Raw genomic sequence first — 15,741 nt, 5'->3', positions numbered from 1 at the left:
ATACACTGTCATCAACTTACAAGAATATTTACGTAAATGAAGTTCCAAAGTGATGTTATCTTTTGAAAAACTGTGGAATCAATGAAGTAACATTGTATTACCTTTTACAAAATTAACTATAAATGACGTTGCAGAGGCCGACGCGTATCCCCACACCGCATATTTGACCCAGGGGCGCCCCAGGGTTGGTAATGGGGCCATGCATAGTTGAGATTGACCATATTGTCATAAGAGAAGTTCAGTATCAATTAGAAGTGAATCGGTGTAGAAATGAAGAAATTATAGTAAAAGGCAATTTTGGGTGGGTGTGGCCTATGTGGGCGGGGCGTTCCAGGGTTGGTATAAATGGGGCCATGGTGAGTTGAGATTGACCGTATTGTCATAAGAGAGGTTCAGTATCAATTTGAAGTGAATCGGTATAGAAATGAAGAAATTCTAGTAAAATGCAATTTTGGATGGGTGTAGTCTATGTGGGCGGGGCGCCCCAGGGTTGGTAATGGGGCCATGCATAGTTGAGATTTACAGTATTGTCATAAGAGAGGTTCAGTGTCATTTTGAAGTGAATCGGTGTAGAAATGAAGAAATTATAGTAAAAGGCAATTTTGGGTTGGTGTGGTCTATGTGGGCGGGGCGCCCCAGGGTTGGTAATGGGGTCATGCATATTTGAGATTGACCGTATTATCATAAGAGATGTTCAATATCAATTTGAAGTTAATCGGTGTAGAAATGAAGAAATTATACATAAATTATAGTAAAAGGCAATTTTGGGTGGGCGTGGTCTATGTGGGCGGACGCCCCAGGATTGGTAATGGGGCCATGCATAGTTGAGATTGACTGTATTGTCATAAGAGATGTTCAATATCAAAAGACAATTTGAAGTAAATCGGTGTAGAACTGAAGAATTTAATGTAAAATAACAAAAAAAAAAGAAAGAAAATCTCTGACCCGGCCCCCACCCCAACCCCCATAACTTTTGACAAAGGGGTCAGATCAAAATTCCAAATAGTCCACGCTCGCACATATGCCCATAGCTACCATGTGTGTAAGTTTCAATGTTCTTGTGCTAATAGTGTAGGAGGAGATAGTGGCCAGGACGGACAGACAGACGGAAGATAACCCCAATATCCCCACTTTTTCTCCGAAAAGCGTGGGGATAACAATGCTGATTTTGTACTAGCGCATAAATCATTTTTCATGGAACAACAAGTAACAACACATTTATTATTTACACAATAGAAAGGAAATCATATTAATGGCATTATGCACTGACTAAACAAGCTATTTGCTACTGTTTAGAATAACACTATCTTACTAACAATGATCACAACAGTTACTTAGTTCTTTTACATACATGGTAAGTTTTGTATTACTAGTTTGACATTTACAGACAGACACTTGTCAATATACAGACTAAATTTGCAAGGGAACCTTCATATTTCTTCATCATCACTACCTTCAAATTGTTAATTTAACAACCCTTTGACAATATTTGCACATCTGATTGATAATGCCATTGCTGTTTTTGTTTATATATAGACAGATATAGACTTTTCAAAGTTCTATAAAAGTTAACACATGTTCCATCGAAGCAAACCAACAGAACCAATAAATAATAAGATCACCACAGCAAATAACTGTGTGTATAGCTTGGAAACATCGATAGTTCAGGAATCTCTCCTTTGTTTATTTCTGAAAACTAAACTGCCAGTTTTGTTCAATAGAATGGCTGGAGTTGTGTGAGGCCCAGCTCTTGCCTTGGCAAACAGCTTCTAAAAAAGGAAAACCAACAAATATCTTAAAATTTGATAAAAGATGCAGACAATTTCTAAATGTCATGTTGTTGTTTTTTTCATTTCGAATCTGGAAGATTTGTTACGGAAAATTTCGGTACGAAAATCCAACGGTATTAGATTTTGTGGTTTTAGGCCTAAACTTTATATAGTGATACGTAATCTTTCGGGATATCGGCCAAGTGCGAGCAGACGAGGTGTAAATACGTTTAAAATAAGCTAAAAGACTTAACAGTTAAATCGGAATATCGTTAAATTTTGTGAATAAATGTATTTCTGATGGATAACAACCACAACTTACCAGAATATTGCTCATGATCACACGTAAAACTGCTGTCTGAGAGCGAATGGAATGCGTCACGAATTCTGACAAGTTAACAGTAGGGTGTCGTTATTGAAATATCGCGAGAATACTGCAAGAATATAGATGCCAACTATAATGTGTAAAACATTTTTTTTAACAAGCGTTTGTGAATTGTCAGGATAATAATAAATTGTCAGGATAATAATGACAATAAGATATCGATAAGATCAAAGCAAATAAATTCGAAAGAAATCGGATATTCAGGTAAAACATTTTAGACGGGTTATATTGTTTGGTTAAGACTGTCACTATATGTAGTGAACCAGTCTATGAAACAGAACATGAAGAAGATGAGCATTCAGGGGAGATAATTGTGTAATCTTATTTCTGAAACGGTCTCATTTAGCGGAGAAAAACATATAATGAAAGAATATTTAGTGCGATTCGCTACACAATTATGATGTCATTTGTATACTTTTTCCTGAGGTATGTTTGTACATGTGATTTAGCATATGTCAAAGTGTTTTTGATTTGTTAAAGGTCATACATAGCATCGCGAAAATTTATGTCGCGTTTCAATTTTTTTTAGATGCATACCTATGTCTATTGTTGTCTAAATGTCCATATGTATGAACGGTCAACGCCCGCTACGCGGGCTTTTGCCCGTAATACTGTTTGTGTAAGAAATACTGTGTGGTATCTAAACAAGATTTGTATTGTTTTAAAATGTTCGACTAAATGTTTGTAATGATAAGTTTTTCTTAATATATATAACCGTCTAAACATTAAGGCTTTTTAATTTGTTTACATAGTAAAACAATTCACACGCCCTTATTAAGACAAAGACCTTTGATTAAGCCCATATCACAAAACTACTTTAGACGTGTTCATAAAAATGTGTGACAGAAAACTATTTGTAGCAAATCACGGAGCGTATATATCATGTAGAGTCCGTGAGCAAATTTGGTCTGCACTGAATAACTGACCTGCAGTTTAGTATTGTATGTTCTTAACCGGTACATTTAACGGGAGGTGCGGACAAATACAAACGGCGGATTCGGAGATTACTTTTGTTTCAGTTAATGATAGATATAGACAGTATACTATTTTTAAATTTCATAGAACATGTAGTTCTTTCATTTGTTTAAATTTAACATTTTCAGAGCCATATTTCTAGTACCCACTGGCTCATTGACAGAAAGCCAGTGGAGTGACGTTGACAGCTATTGAGTATTACGTTGTTTTGGCCCCGCCCATTCAAAGAAGGCCGCATTTAGCATTCACACTGTCCGTCTATCTATCCATTTGTCTGTCCGTCCGTTTTTGCGACGTTTCTTGTTTTACTCATATCTTAATGTGGGCACAAATGCCCAACATCATAAGACGACGTGTCGCGTGTGACACCCGTCTCTCTACCTTAGACGTCAAAATATACACTTATTTTGATATGTTATTAAAGTAGAAATTGTTGACGTAAATTATGCATACATACATTAAAATGTTAATCACTTTGTACTTTGTTCATCTTACCTTAACTCTTGTCTGTTAAGCTTAAGTCAAACTGAAGTTTATTATAGCAACCATCCAGACCGGTTATCAATAATAGATTGGTAGATGGTATCATCACACCTAATAAATTGAATGCTGACCAGGTGTGGAATGCAGCCGAAATCTTAGCAAAAAAGCAACAACAAATCTAACTTAATGTTTATTTCTGCATTAAAAGGGTAACTAAATTTACGTTAATCTGATGTAGTTCATTTGATTCAATTATTTAAAAAATGTATATTTAAGGACAAAGGCTTTATACACTGGCAAACGGTATCACCAGGCTAGCTCTTTTCTGCCATTTGATTAATTATCATTTCCGAGCAAGATCTCAGACACTAATGATCAATTTAACGCAACTCTGTATGCAGTCACAATAGGACGGACATGCGCAAAATGTGATTTTTGTTGAGCCCGATTTTGGAAACCTCGATACAGCATTAACAATTGTCGAGTTACCGGTACATGCGTTAGTGCGTCCGATTTTCTGGACCATACGTTGACAGTATTCGTGCCATTTTACCACAAGTGTTCACCACCATAAGACCCCCAATGCTTGAAAAACTTGTCTCTCTACCTCAAAGCTTAAATTGCACACTCAAAGTCAAAGGTTAAATTAAGCCATAAGACGCTTTTTCGGACAGTTATGTTGCCATTTATGATGCAATTTTTAAATAAAATAACTTTCCGTTAATGACCACCATAATGAGTCGATGTGTTACCTGTCATACTCGTGTTCAAGACCTACCTCAAAGGTCAATGTCACACTTTAGGCCAAAAAAAACAAATCTGGTCACTGCGCGTTATCCAGACCAGATAGTGCAATTTATGAATGAATCCCACCAATGTCCACCATGAGATGACGATGTTTTTTTGTGTAACATCCGTCTTCCTACCTCAACGATTAAGATCAAACTTAAAGTTTAAATGTTAAATATGACAAGAATCAGCTTGTCTGAACTGTGAATTAATTATTCACCTTACAATTTTAAAACTTATTGACCACACACGTTCACAATATGGAGGCTGTGGGTCATGTGTAACAACCGTACCCTACCTCAAAGGTCGAGGCCACACTTAAAGATCAAAAAAAATTTTTTACCGGTTTAGATAAATTAAGTATTAAGTTTTTATACAGATTATTCAGACTATAACTTCGTCATTCATCATGCAATTTTAAAGTAATTTTCCTCACCACTTTGGAAAAGGGCAAAATGGGAACATTTGTGTATTTTGCCGAACCAATAAGAGAAATTAATATTATCATACAAAAACGTGTTTAATTTATTATTGTACTTGTATAAAGGTCAGAAAAGCATGATTCAACAGTCAATTGCTCATAGATGCTCATAGATATGTGGGACTTGAAAGTGTAAGTTTCAGTTTCGTTCCACAACATACATTAGGGACGCAGGTTTGCATACTAATTGATTTTAGACTCGACATCAAGACTTATAATATCATTATAAACCATTAACGAAGCCTGGTCGGTTTTCGATATTATTGTAATGATTACCATGGCTTTTTTACCAGTGCGAAAACATGCTGGTTCCCATTATCGCAAAAATAAACACTGATGTTGTTGCTATAAAAATCCTTTTGATTTGAACTGCTCTAGGTTGGATAAATGTGTCTATGATTAAAATGAATACAATAATCTAAGATTTGCGATATCTGAATCAAATCTATGTAGCAAGTTTTAATTCATTCTGAAAAAGAATGTCAACTGATCTTATGTCAGATGTAAACGTTCTGAAGAAAGTCCACCGAAACGTTTTGATCATCCTTTGTACATATTGGTTATAATTTAGACTAGCTCCAAATGATTTAAGGAAGTGAAATGATACAATTAATAATATTGCGTGTACATGCTTATGATATATCGAAAGTACCGGTTCAATTTTCACTTGGAGTATTCGCAATATTAATAATTATAAATATTATAAACTTTTATCCTGATGTACACAGGTTTTGCGATGAACTGAAGCAAAGTTTATCACCGAATAATTCGTAGCATAAACTTTGTACGGTATTCTTCAAAATAAACACATTAAATCATTGGTGAATAGTGTTCGGAATAATTTAAATTAGCCAAACGTGTGGTGGAGATATAGCGAAGTTAATAGAAAGTTTTAGAAACAGTAAAAATGAAGCGCTTTTTGCCTTCGCTACTTGGTTTATTTTGAAGACGAAACCAAAGCGACATAAATAAATTGTTCTGCCTAAGCAAGTTTTAACTCTTCGAGAAGTGTTTTCTACATCCTGAAAATATACGCGTTCATTTCTGTGACAGCTGTCTGTTCAAGAAATAACAACGTGGTTTTATTTGTCATGTGATTAGAATGGAAGAGTATTTGCCAATATTTCTGCATTAAATTTACCCACGATTTTCTTCATAATTGTTTAAAATGTAAGTGTAGGAGGCCTTTCATCGGCGAATGTGTAATTATTTCTCATGAAATCGCCATTAACGTTGCATCATCCAAATCGATATTAATTCTTAAACAAATCAGCGCATTTTGTTTATAATACTTTACAGCTCTTATTCTAAACCATGTGCTTACGCATAAAATACAACACAAGAAAGTCTCAATTCGGGAAAATATATATATATTATTCGCTTCGCTTTTTAAACATTTTCGAGGATACAAAAATGGGATAATCATTTTTAACAGCGAGTCCTCGTTTTGCAAGACAAAATTTACACCAATCACAGATAAGACAGACAATCATGTGACAGAGACCACGTGGCTTTTGGGGCCACTTGGTTAACATTACACCTGACAATCTGTAACCGGCGCCGGTTAAAGATGGTTCTTAAATAGCAATTTAAATATTAATAAATAATCGATTAAATAAAAACAATCAACAAAGTATGTAATACAATTACAAAACTCCATACGAAACTGAATTTAAATATCAATCACTCGTTGCAGGAACGATTTTACGGTGTTTTTTCTTCTTAATTTAAAACAAAAATCAGGTTGATACATTTTTAGAGGTTCGAAAAGCTCATCACAAAGATGTTATACATGGGCGGTCACGTGACCTATAAAATCGTTCCTTGCCTACAAAATTAGGAGCTCCTTTGTTTGGGGGAAGTCAAGAATGTTTGAGCATGAAATCGAATAACATCAAAGATGTTAAAAATGCACTCTTTCTCAAAGCCATTGGTCAATGAGATGATTATTGATGTTTGTTTGTATTTTAAAAGTCAAATTTGTTATTTTTCTGTAGACTTAGTTGGGTCCGGCCATGACTTTGTTGATGCATTCTGAAAATAGAGAACAACATTGACATCAATGCTAACAGGAACATTGTGTAATTCAAACCAAATATCTTAACATATAAAATGAGCGTGCTAAGCATATCAATGTATAGAGAAAAAAGGATTCAAAATAGAGCATTGCTCAGAACAAGTATATCAAATCAACTCGAACCCACACCAAGATAGTCTAATTATAGCGAATACACTAAAAAAAAAATATCAAGATTTCGAAACTTTTATAACTGACTTTTCCTCCTTGAATTACATTGTGTTAAGTTTTCTGTTTATTCTTCTCGCATTCCACAATATTAAGTAGTTATAAAAATCTCTATAAGCAAACGTCTTGATCTGAGTACATAATTATGCTCGTCTTTAAGGATCTTATTTGTGTCGTTAGCTTTGATCTGATCCCATACCCATGGATTTAACGTTTCATAAAGGCTCTTATATTTTTGATATTTCTTTACTTATGATCTTTCTAAGTACCTTCGTACTTGACGTTCTCTTCTAGAATCTTAATTATGTCTTAAGTTATGGTCTGACTGCGAACCCTAGGATTTTACGTTTCTTACCGCACCTTTAGTATATTGCCTTAAATGCTCTAACCATGAACACCCGTACTTGACGTTCCTTTAATTTAAAGGATCTTAAGTGTGTCGTAAGTTATGGTCTGACTACCTACCATAGCATTTAACGTTTCTCAAATATCTAAATTATGTCGAATGTTATAAATGATCCCACTATTCGTACCCGCTTATTTCACGTTCTCTTAAAGGCTTGTGCGTATGTCGTAAGTTATGAAAGATCTGACAATGCGTACCCTTGTATTTCACGTTCTCTTAAAGGCTCTTAAATAAGTCGTAAAATATAAATGATCTGACTATGCGTACCCTTGTATTTCACGTTCTCTTAAAGGCTCTTAAGTAAGTCGTAAGTTATGAATGATCTGGCTATGCGTACCCTCGTATTTCACGTTCTCTTAAAGGCTCTTATGTAAGTCGTAAGTTATGAATGATCTGGCTATGCGTACCCTCGTATTTCACGTTTCCTTCCAGATCCTCGGTGAGGTCGATGTGCTTCAAGATGTCGTCTACTTCCAAGTCCGTCAGCTTCTCGCCTGCACAAACAGATCATACATGTACATGGAGTTCATAAAGCCTCGCTCTGGGGTAAATGGGCTTAATGCAAGTGAGTAAGGTGCACAGGCTAATCAGGGACGACAATTTCAGCTTGAAATGTTTGAACGAAGTCCCATTTAAGCGAAAATTCAGTCTCGGTGGAAATTGTGTCATCCCTGTTTAGCCTGTGCGGACTGCACAGTCTAATCCGGGACGACACTTAACGCACATGCTTTACACCCCGTTTTCCCATAGCTAGGCGCTTTTAACTTGTGTAACACGAGTTCTCGTAAATACATGTGAATAGTGATAGAAACACCAAATGTAGCATGCACCCCACAGTAGATGAATGCTACAAGACATTTCGTTCGCTGTTCTTTTACTAATGAAACCTAGTCATTAACATGATTTTATAAATCTGTCCAATCGATCAGACAGCAATTGTTAGTATACACGTAAGTATCGCTTTTTTGCACAGGTGTATTCGATTGCCCTGGAAGGATGGCAGTTGCTATCGTTTACAAATGGGGGGTAGGGTTTGACAATAGCTTCTCGGAATCAGTAAGACCTCTCGAAAGTTGAACGCTACGTGGTTATCGCCGCTGCTACACGCCAAAATGTAGCAAAGGAATGGGGGACCTTTGTGCATACGTCATGCCATTTAAGACCGCATAACTTTTAAAATAAGAAAAAACGGAAATGAAAGCCATTTACCAAGGGAGGTAAGGAGGTGTCTGAGCTCGGCGCCGGAAATGAATCCCTGTCCCTCGCGGTCGAAAGTCTTGAAGGCCTCCATGAAGTCGGCGAAGGTACCGGTGTCTTTCTCCTGGAGCAGTTCCTTGTACAGGGGAATGAACTCTTCGAATTTGTAGGATTTCTCTCCTGAAAAATAGTGGCAGGCATGAAATATATGAGTTCTCTCCCTTAGGAAATCTAGCGGATAATCAAGTCTCCCTTACAAAATATAGCGGGTAATGCGGGTAATAAAGTATATGCTCGTTATGTAGATTGGCGTAACGTTGTAAGTACGTGTATTGAGTAACATGGAATACTCTAGGTTAGCGCCGGTATTCTGAATTGTTTAGCCAAAATGCATACTATTAAGAAAGTTAGCTCAGACAGCTTCGAAAGTGTGAAAATCTGGTTAAAAAATAATTTACATCAAAATTAGATGCCATTTCTACAATTTATCAGCCAAACAGAGATTTCAGAAGCTATTGGCTTTTTTGCTACCGTTAACGCTAACATACTCGTTTATGATGTGACCAGCTGTAAAAAGGTGAAAAATGCAACAAGAAGTTATTAAACATTGCATTTTTTCCAGACAAATTTTGATTTTTTTATCAGTATGAAAATATCATTACGTCAATAGTGTAATTTGGTATTCGACTAAGATTAAATTATATCAACTAATCTATAAAGTACAACGTTTTCGCCCTAATTTCTATACCCAGTTAACTATACGAGCAGTACACATTGTCTGTGTGCCACCCTGCTAGACGTTGACATTCTTACAATTACAGATATCGATCGATATCTTATGGGGGTATAATTCGCAAATTTTGCATGGATGTAACTTGATGTGACACCAAAAGGTAAGAACGCGTCCCGATACATTGTACGGCTAATTTTATTCAATTTCGTCGAGTAACGCCCTTGACAATTTTCCCCAAGAGAACGAACCATGTCAGTACAGTCTCATTCTTAATCTCAAATAGTTCACCATGAGTATAGACAGCTAAACAATAATTCCAAGTGGTAATTAGGAGAACAAAGGAGGACACGTTAAATTACCCAGTTCACATAAATTGTCCTGTATTTTAGATAATTCCAAAGTTGGGATAGAAACAAAAAGGCAATGGACCACCAGGCGCTAATCTGAGACCCGAAGGAACTTAATTGTACTGAGAATGTTGTTACCAATGTCGTGAAATTTGGACAAGAGATGTGGCCTTTAAAGGTTTCACTGGGTAAATGTTGACAACTCATGACGGACAACTCACGACGGACGCTGCACGATGGACAAAAGGCGATAACAAAAGCTCGCCAAAAGCTTTGTGCTCAGTTTAGCTAAAAAGATGCCAGCAATTGCTTACCCATCTTCTGGGTGCCGCCGTGTTTGGAAATGACGGCGTTGGTGGGGTTGCGGCCAAGGCAGCGGAGGAGGTCGCCTAGCTTGAAGGCGTCTACCTCACCGTCACGACCGTCCCAGAAGTCGAACAGGTCGAACACCTCACGGGCATCTGTACGCGAAAAACAACGTTCATGTAAGTATAGGCGACATTAAGGTAAGTATAAACAACGAAATGCTATACACGTTGTAAAGGCAACGTAAAAACGAAAATTCAACGTTAACATACATATATGCAACGTTATTATAAAAAAAGCAAAGTTAAGATACATCTGCAAAATAAAGATAAGAACGTGTATAAGGATTATAAATATAAGGAAATGCAACGTTAAGATAAGTAGAGACCACGTTAATATAAGGATATGCAACATAATTATAAGTACGTAAAGGCATCGTAAAGACAAATATATGCAACGTTAACGTTACAGGACTGCTAATTTGACAAGCGCTTTTCATTCACTAGTGCTTTCAAACTTTGTTGTTTGCTTCTTGCAGCACTGAAATGTATAATCATACTACTGTCTTTATAAGCTTTTTACAGTATTTGGTTGCTTGTGAATGTATCGAGCGATTGAAGGCCTCGTTGAGCATTTGTAATATAACAACATGCAAATGTAATTTGTCATCACGGAGTTGTCATTAAGCAATAGGCATATGCAATTTAAAAACAAGAATGGATTCCCTTTGATAAATTACTTGTAATATTTATTCAATAACTCTTTATTTGACTTTCGTTCATTAGAAGGCGTTCAGTTGATATTTCCGATGATCTGGTGTTCCTCCATTTATATGAGCGTTTTTAAAACCATAACTGTCGCGACCGCAAAGGAAATAACTATTAAGTTGTGTAGAACAATTGTAAAAACAAAGTTGTATTTTTTTTTTTTAAGCTGCTGCTCTCAACACACTACAAGATGAAACGATACTCCATAATGTACAATCTGGGCTGATCCAACTAATGCAGACATGCATGTAACATGCATGTATCATACATGTATGTCTATCTCATAATATTGATTAATGCAGATAATATCTCTGGGCAACTGTTTGATTAGAAATACAAATGTTTGGCATGAGGTTCGATGCGTACTAGGGCGCACATGTTCTTCGTGTAAATTGATCACTAGTTACTGTACATGCTGCGTTCGCATATGCCAATCATCAATGATAATTATCAGCAATTGTTCTCAGTAATTAGTATGAGAGATTATTAACTCAGTACGTACGATCTTCATTATATACTGAGTGAGTTTGCATTAAGCAATTACTCGTCTAGGGCAACGCAAGCGGCATAAAAAAAAACACTCCCCCGCGAAAGACTCTAAAAATATCAATGATAAGCATTCCACGCGCAGAAGCGCAGCCTACGTCATTGACGATTCCAAACATGGGAAAGTCATCTCTACTTCTGCCTATCGGACTGAGCGCACACAAGGCGTCTAGTGTCTGGTTTCAATACGAAAGATGCTACCGTGCCGTGCGAATAAGCGCGCACGTGTTGCTAGTTAGCGGGCAAACAAATATATATGAGTTTCCATAGTTACGATACAGGTAAAATTGGTGGAAAGAGACGCGCGTGTGTGCGTTTCCTTGCCTCTGCACGAATATGATTAATATTGTATACATCTACAACATTTCTCGTAAAAAAGCTCGCATCATGTATACATGTAAGAGTCTTGTTTCATGGCAGACTAAATAGACAGTGTTTGAAAGAAACGAGAAATTTTATTAGGAAATACTTTTATCGATTACCCAATTTAAAATATTTAAATATAACGCGTGACACATTAGTGTAAAGGTCTGAAATGTAGACTGCCATATCACAAATGTCGTTTAAACAGAGCGATGATTACAATTTTAACATAAAACGTCCACCTGTTTGTTCTTTAAAGAGATTTAGATTTTAATAAGTTGTTATACGTAAATGATTGGCTATTGTTTGTCTTTGACCACCTTAGCAACACAAAATAAATTTCAAACATTGCAGGAATGAACACAATACAATGTTACATAACCAATGTTTGCGGGTATTTTTGACAATTTCTAGTATGTTTACATTAAAAATAAAATACATTAAGTATAGTATTCGCCATCGGAATTTGACGCATGTAAACCTCAGGAGCATCAATTGTAAAAGTCGGGGAAACTTTGGGATACAAAATAAACTAATATTAATATACCGTTGCTTAGAACCGTAAGAAAGATGCAATAATAACATTATGCGTTAACGGTATTCGTATAACGCCTTCCACTGTAATAACAAAACACGTAGAATTATCAAAACGACGAATTCTTAGCTAGTATTAAGTTAATAAGCGACGTAACATGCAAAGCTGGCAAACGAATACTTATTTCGCACGGCCTTTGCAATACGCATAATGGAGAATCCGTAGAAGAAAGCTATCGTTTATGTGTCTAAATGTTGTATATGCAAATACAGGCGGTTTCTTGGAAAGCCTCGGCGAAAGCATTTTGTCTGAGTGCCAGGGAAGGTAATTAAGGTCAGCTACACATGTCAGCAATCGACGTACGAGTTATGCGTGCTTACATGCCAAGTATCTTTTCTGATCGTGTGGTATGTATATCGCATGGAAACATTTAGAAGAACGGTCCACCAGATTGCTTATTACTTGTTTTTATCAACAAGTAATCCATTTATTGTATAATTTTATAGAAGAATATGATTGTACCATTTATTACAATAGATAAGACGTTCGAAATGCACAAATAGCAGTATACATGTCAATTTATTAATGTTTTTGTAAGTGTATTGAATTTTGAAAATATACTTGCTATTTACCATACAATTCAAGAACAATGGATTTCTTTGATTATATACACAGATAAATACCGATAATCAAAGCAATACACGCGTTCAACCAAACAATGATAAATCGCCTCATGTATGTCATTTAAAATCAGTTTTCCCCACCCACTCACGTGCCAGCCCTACCAGCCCCACTCCCCACCCATCCCAAAAAGAGCCTTAACTCTGCGCAGATGGAACGGTCAGAACGTACTACTAATGTAAGTACAAACGCATTTCGCAGACTATAACCATAAACGCTGCAGAAAACCTGGCACGCTTCTACTCTGAATTGTTTACACGAACTGCGTCAGTCAATTGTGTATATCAGGTGTTCTTGTTCCAACTTCTTTTCCGAAGTAAGGACCAACGCCATGGAAAGTCGGTATCATGATCGGTGGACTATTTTCATATACGCATACATTCTATCCTCGAAATATAGACATCTACTTAAATGCCAACCGTTAAGAAACTTTTACTTAGGCAATGCGCTTAGGATAAAAAGTAGCGCTGATAATTATTTAAGTGTTGAGCGCTGATAATTATTAAAGTGTTGTAGCAATAAGGCATGTTGGTATTGTTAGGGCTGTTGTTGTTGTTAATGTTGTTGATTTGTTATTGTTATTGTTCCAATAATCGTTGTTGTTGTAGTGGGGTTGTTAACGCTGACTGAACTTAATTCTTAAAACCTTTTAACGTCGCAGTTCCTTAAATTTTAATTTTACTTCTTATTGACCCTGCTTAAAATTATCATTGTTAACCCATTTATTCCTAGTGGACTCTCCCATCCTTCTAAATTGGATCAATTTATTTCCAAAATTAGGGATATCTAGTATATTTATTTCTACATTTAGAATATTTCTTACATAAATTCCTTTAAACAAACAGCGCAGACCCTGATGAGACGCCGCATCATGCGGCGTCTCATCTGGGTCTACGCTGTTTGGCAAGGCTTTTTTCTAGACGCTAGGCATAAATGGGTTAATATACGAAAACACATTAGTGGGTTAGTCATTAAAAGGTCCGGGAACCACTCAGTTTCTTACCTTCAATTTCTCCTTCAGAAAGGCCGCTCTGAAAGAAGCCAGGTGTGCACAATTATTAATCGGTTACAGGTACCATACCAGTATGTAGTTGCTAAGGCTACGAAGTGTGAAGATAATAGGTTGCATACATGTGTATTCATATATTCGACACTCGTGTCTAGAAGAAGCAAATCGTGAGAAACAGACTCTACAACTAACAAAATAAGCGCATACCGATATGCAGCTAGGTTAAATTGTTGTGTAATTCTAGTATAATTATCTCTCGATCTCTTATCAATAACGTTTAGCAAATCGAGCACATCACGCATAGCACACTAAGTATTAATTCAATAACTATAATTTAAAATATTTACAAGCTAATTTTATACGTGGTGGCTCGTTGTGTATTAACAAACTGACAAGCTTTAATAATAATTTTCTATAGTATCCACTTTACTGAACGACCAGTGAATTAACATAAATCTTTCTTTAACAAATTGTTGTAGGTGTTGTGCATATAGCTTTAAGAGGATGAACGCAATATTATATATATGATATGCAAGTATAAAATTCAATTAAGCAACATAATGCAACGCCTTTTGCACATGATCGCTTTTCTAACTCAACATGCCATACTAGTGCATGAAAATAAGAGAACGACATAAACTGAAGAATTACCTACATTACCGAAAAACCGCGTACATGTTTATGTATCAAATATAACTTATAATGAGAATTAATATATAGGTGTTAGCAATATAATATAAACTAATAAAAAGCGTTCATGGATAATAATAGTTAAAAGTACTCACCATTTTGTCTGTAGGCTAAAGAATCCGTACACGATATGCACCACACCGAAGGCACTGGAGGTATCCGTACTTACACCGAGAAAACAGCCTTTTTACCTGTACGCGTGCCGGGCAAGTCCATTCGCCGTCAAGCGGGGATGAACGCACGTGCTTGGATGATTCGCGCCTGTATAGGCCAGCCCATTGCTCGATTAGATTAACAGCAATGATCGATTAAGCCAGGCTGGTCAAAGATGATACGGTCAGCGCTTAGTTTACGTAATCGATTCTTATCAAGTCGGCTGTAAAGGCTAGTGCTAGGTAGACATTCAAATCAGAATTGTATACTAGTACCCCTATAGCAGACGCGTCTTAATTAGATAACACTTCAGAATGTTCGTTAATAATCTAACATTAATCCATTGTCGCCTTGGGGTATCTCGGTGAAGCATGAACATTCATCCTACATGCGGGCTTCCATCTGTTCTTGATAGCATCGGTAGAAAAATTCATCATCTGGACGAAGTTTGTAAAACATCGATGGCTTCTCGCGTTAATAATAATAATTATGATACAACAATACACATTAATTGTGGACGAGGAATTTACAGCATATACGTGCAACAATTACTGTTTTAATTGTATTAAATGGAATTTAATAGCGAATCATTTATTGATCCTAAAATAAAAAATGCATTACATAAACTTGTATTAAAACAATAAATACAGTAGTCTAAAACACAACCTAGTAGAAAAATGTTAACGGATACTTTTTCATTACATCAACGTCATACTCCTCTATAGAAATTGACCAGTAAATATCGCCAGAATACAAAAATCCATACAAGCAGGAATTATTGTAGATCAATTAAAGGGGCCTTTTTACAGATTTTGGCATGTTTTGAAGTTTGCCATTAAATGCTATATATTGATAAATGTAAACATTAAATTTTAAAAGCT

The 15,741-nt window shown here is 36.2% G+C and overlaps 1 protein-coding gene across 1 annotated transcript; it reads right to left on the bottom strand.

Moving 5' to 3' along the window:
• Positions 1-6,235: 6,235 nt before the first annotated feature.
• LOC127836150 (myosin essential light chain, striated adductor muscle-like) lies at positions 6,236-14,930 on the bottom strand. The gene is made up of 6 exons (XM_052362581.1): positions 14,803-14,930; positions 14,012-14,039; positions 10,125-10,271; positions 8,743-8,910; positions 7,941-8,027; positions 6,236-6,916 (listed from the first exon to the last, which is right to left on the bottom strand). The coding sequence occupies exons 1-6, from the start codon at positions 14,803-14,805 to the stop codon at positions 6,882-6,884; spliced, it is 468 nt and encodes a 155-aa protein (XP_052218541.1). The 5' UTR covers positions 14,806-14,930; the 3' UTR covers positions 6,236-6,881.
• Positions 14,931-15,741: the final 811 nt, after the last annotated feature.

Source organism: Dreissena polymorpha, chromosome 6 (assembly GCF_020536995.1).
Source record: "Dreissena polymorpha isolate Duluth1 chromosome 6, UMN_Dpol_1.0, whole genome shotgun sequence".
NCBI lineage: Eukaryota > Metazoa > Mollusca > Bivalvia > Myida > Dreissenidae > Dreissena > Dreissena polymorpha.
The sequence above is the reverse complement of the archived record's forward strand: the minus strand, read 5'-3'. Positions and strand labels throughout refer to the sequence as shown.

Excerpts from the sequence above, each read along its gene's own strand:
- LOC127836150 (XM_052362581.1), bottom strand. Across the intron at positions 8,911-10,124 it reads CGGCGGCACCCAGAAGATGG|GAGAGAAATCCTACAAATTC; the intron begins GTAAGCAATTGC and ends ACTATTTTTCAG. Across the intron at positions 8,028-8,742 it reads ACACCTCCTTACCTCCCTTG|GCGAGAAGCTGACGGACTTG; the intron begins GTAAATGGCTTT and ends CTGTTTGTGCAG.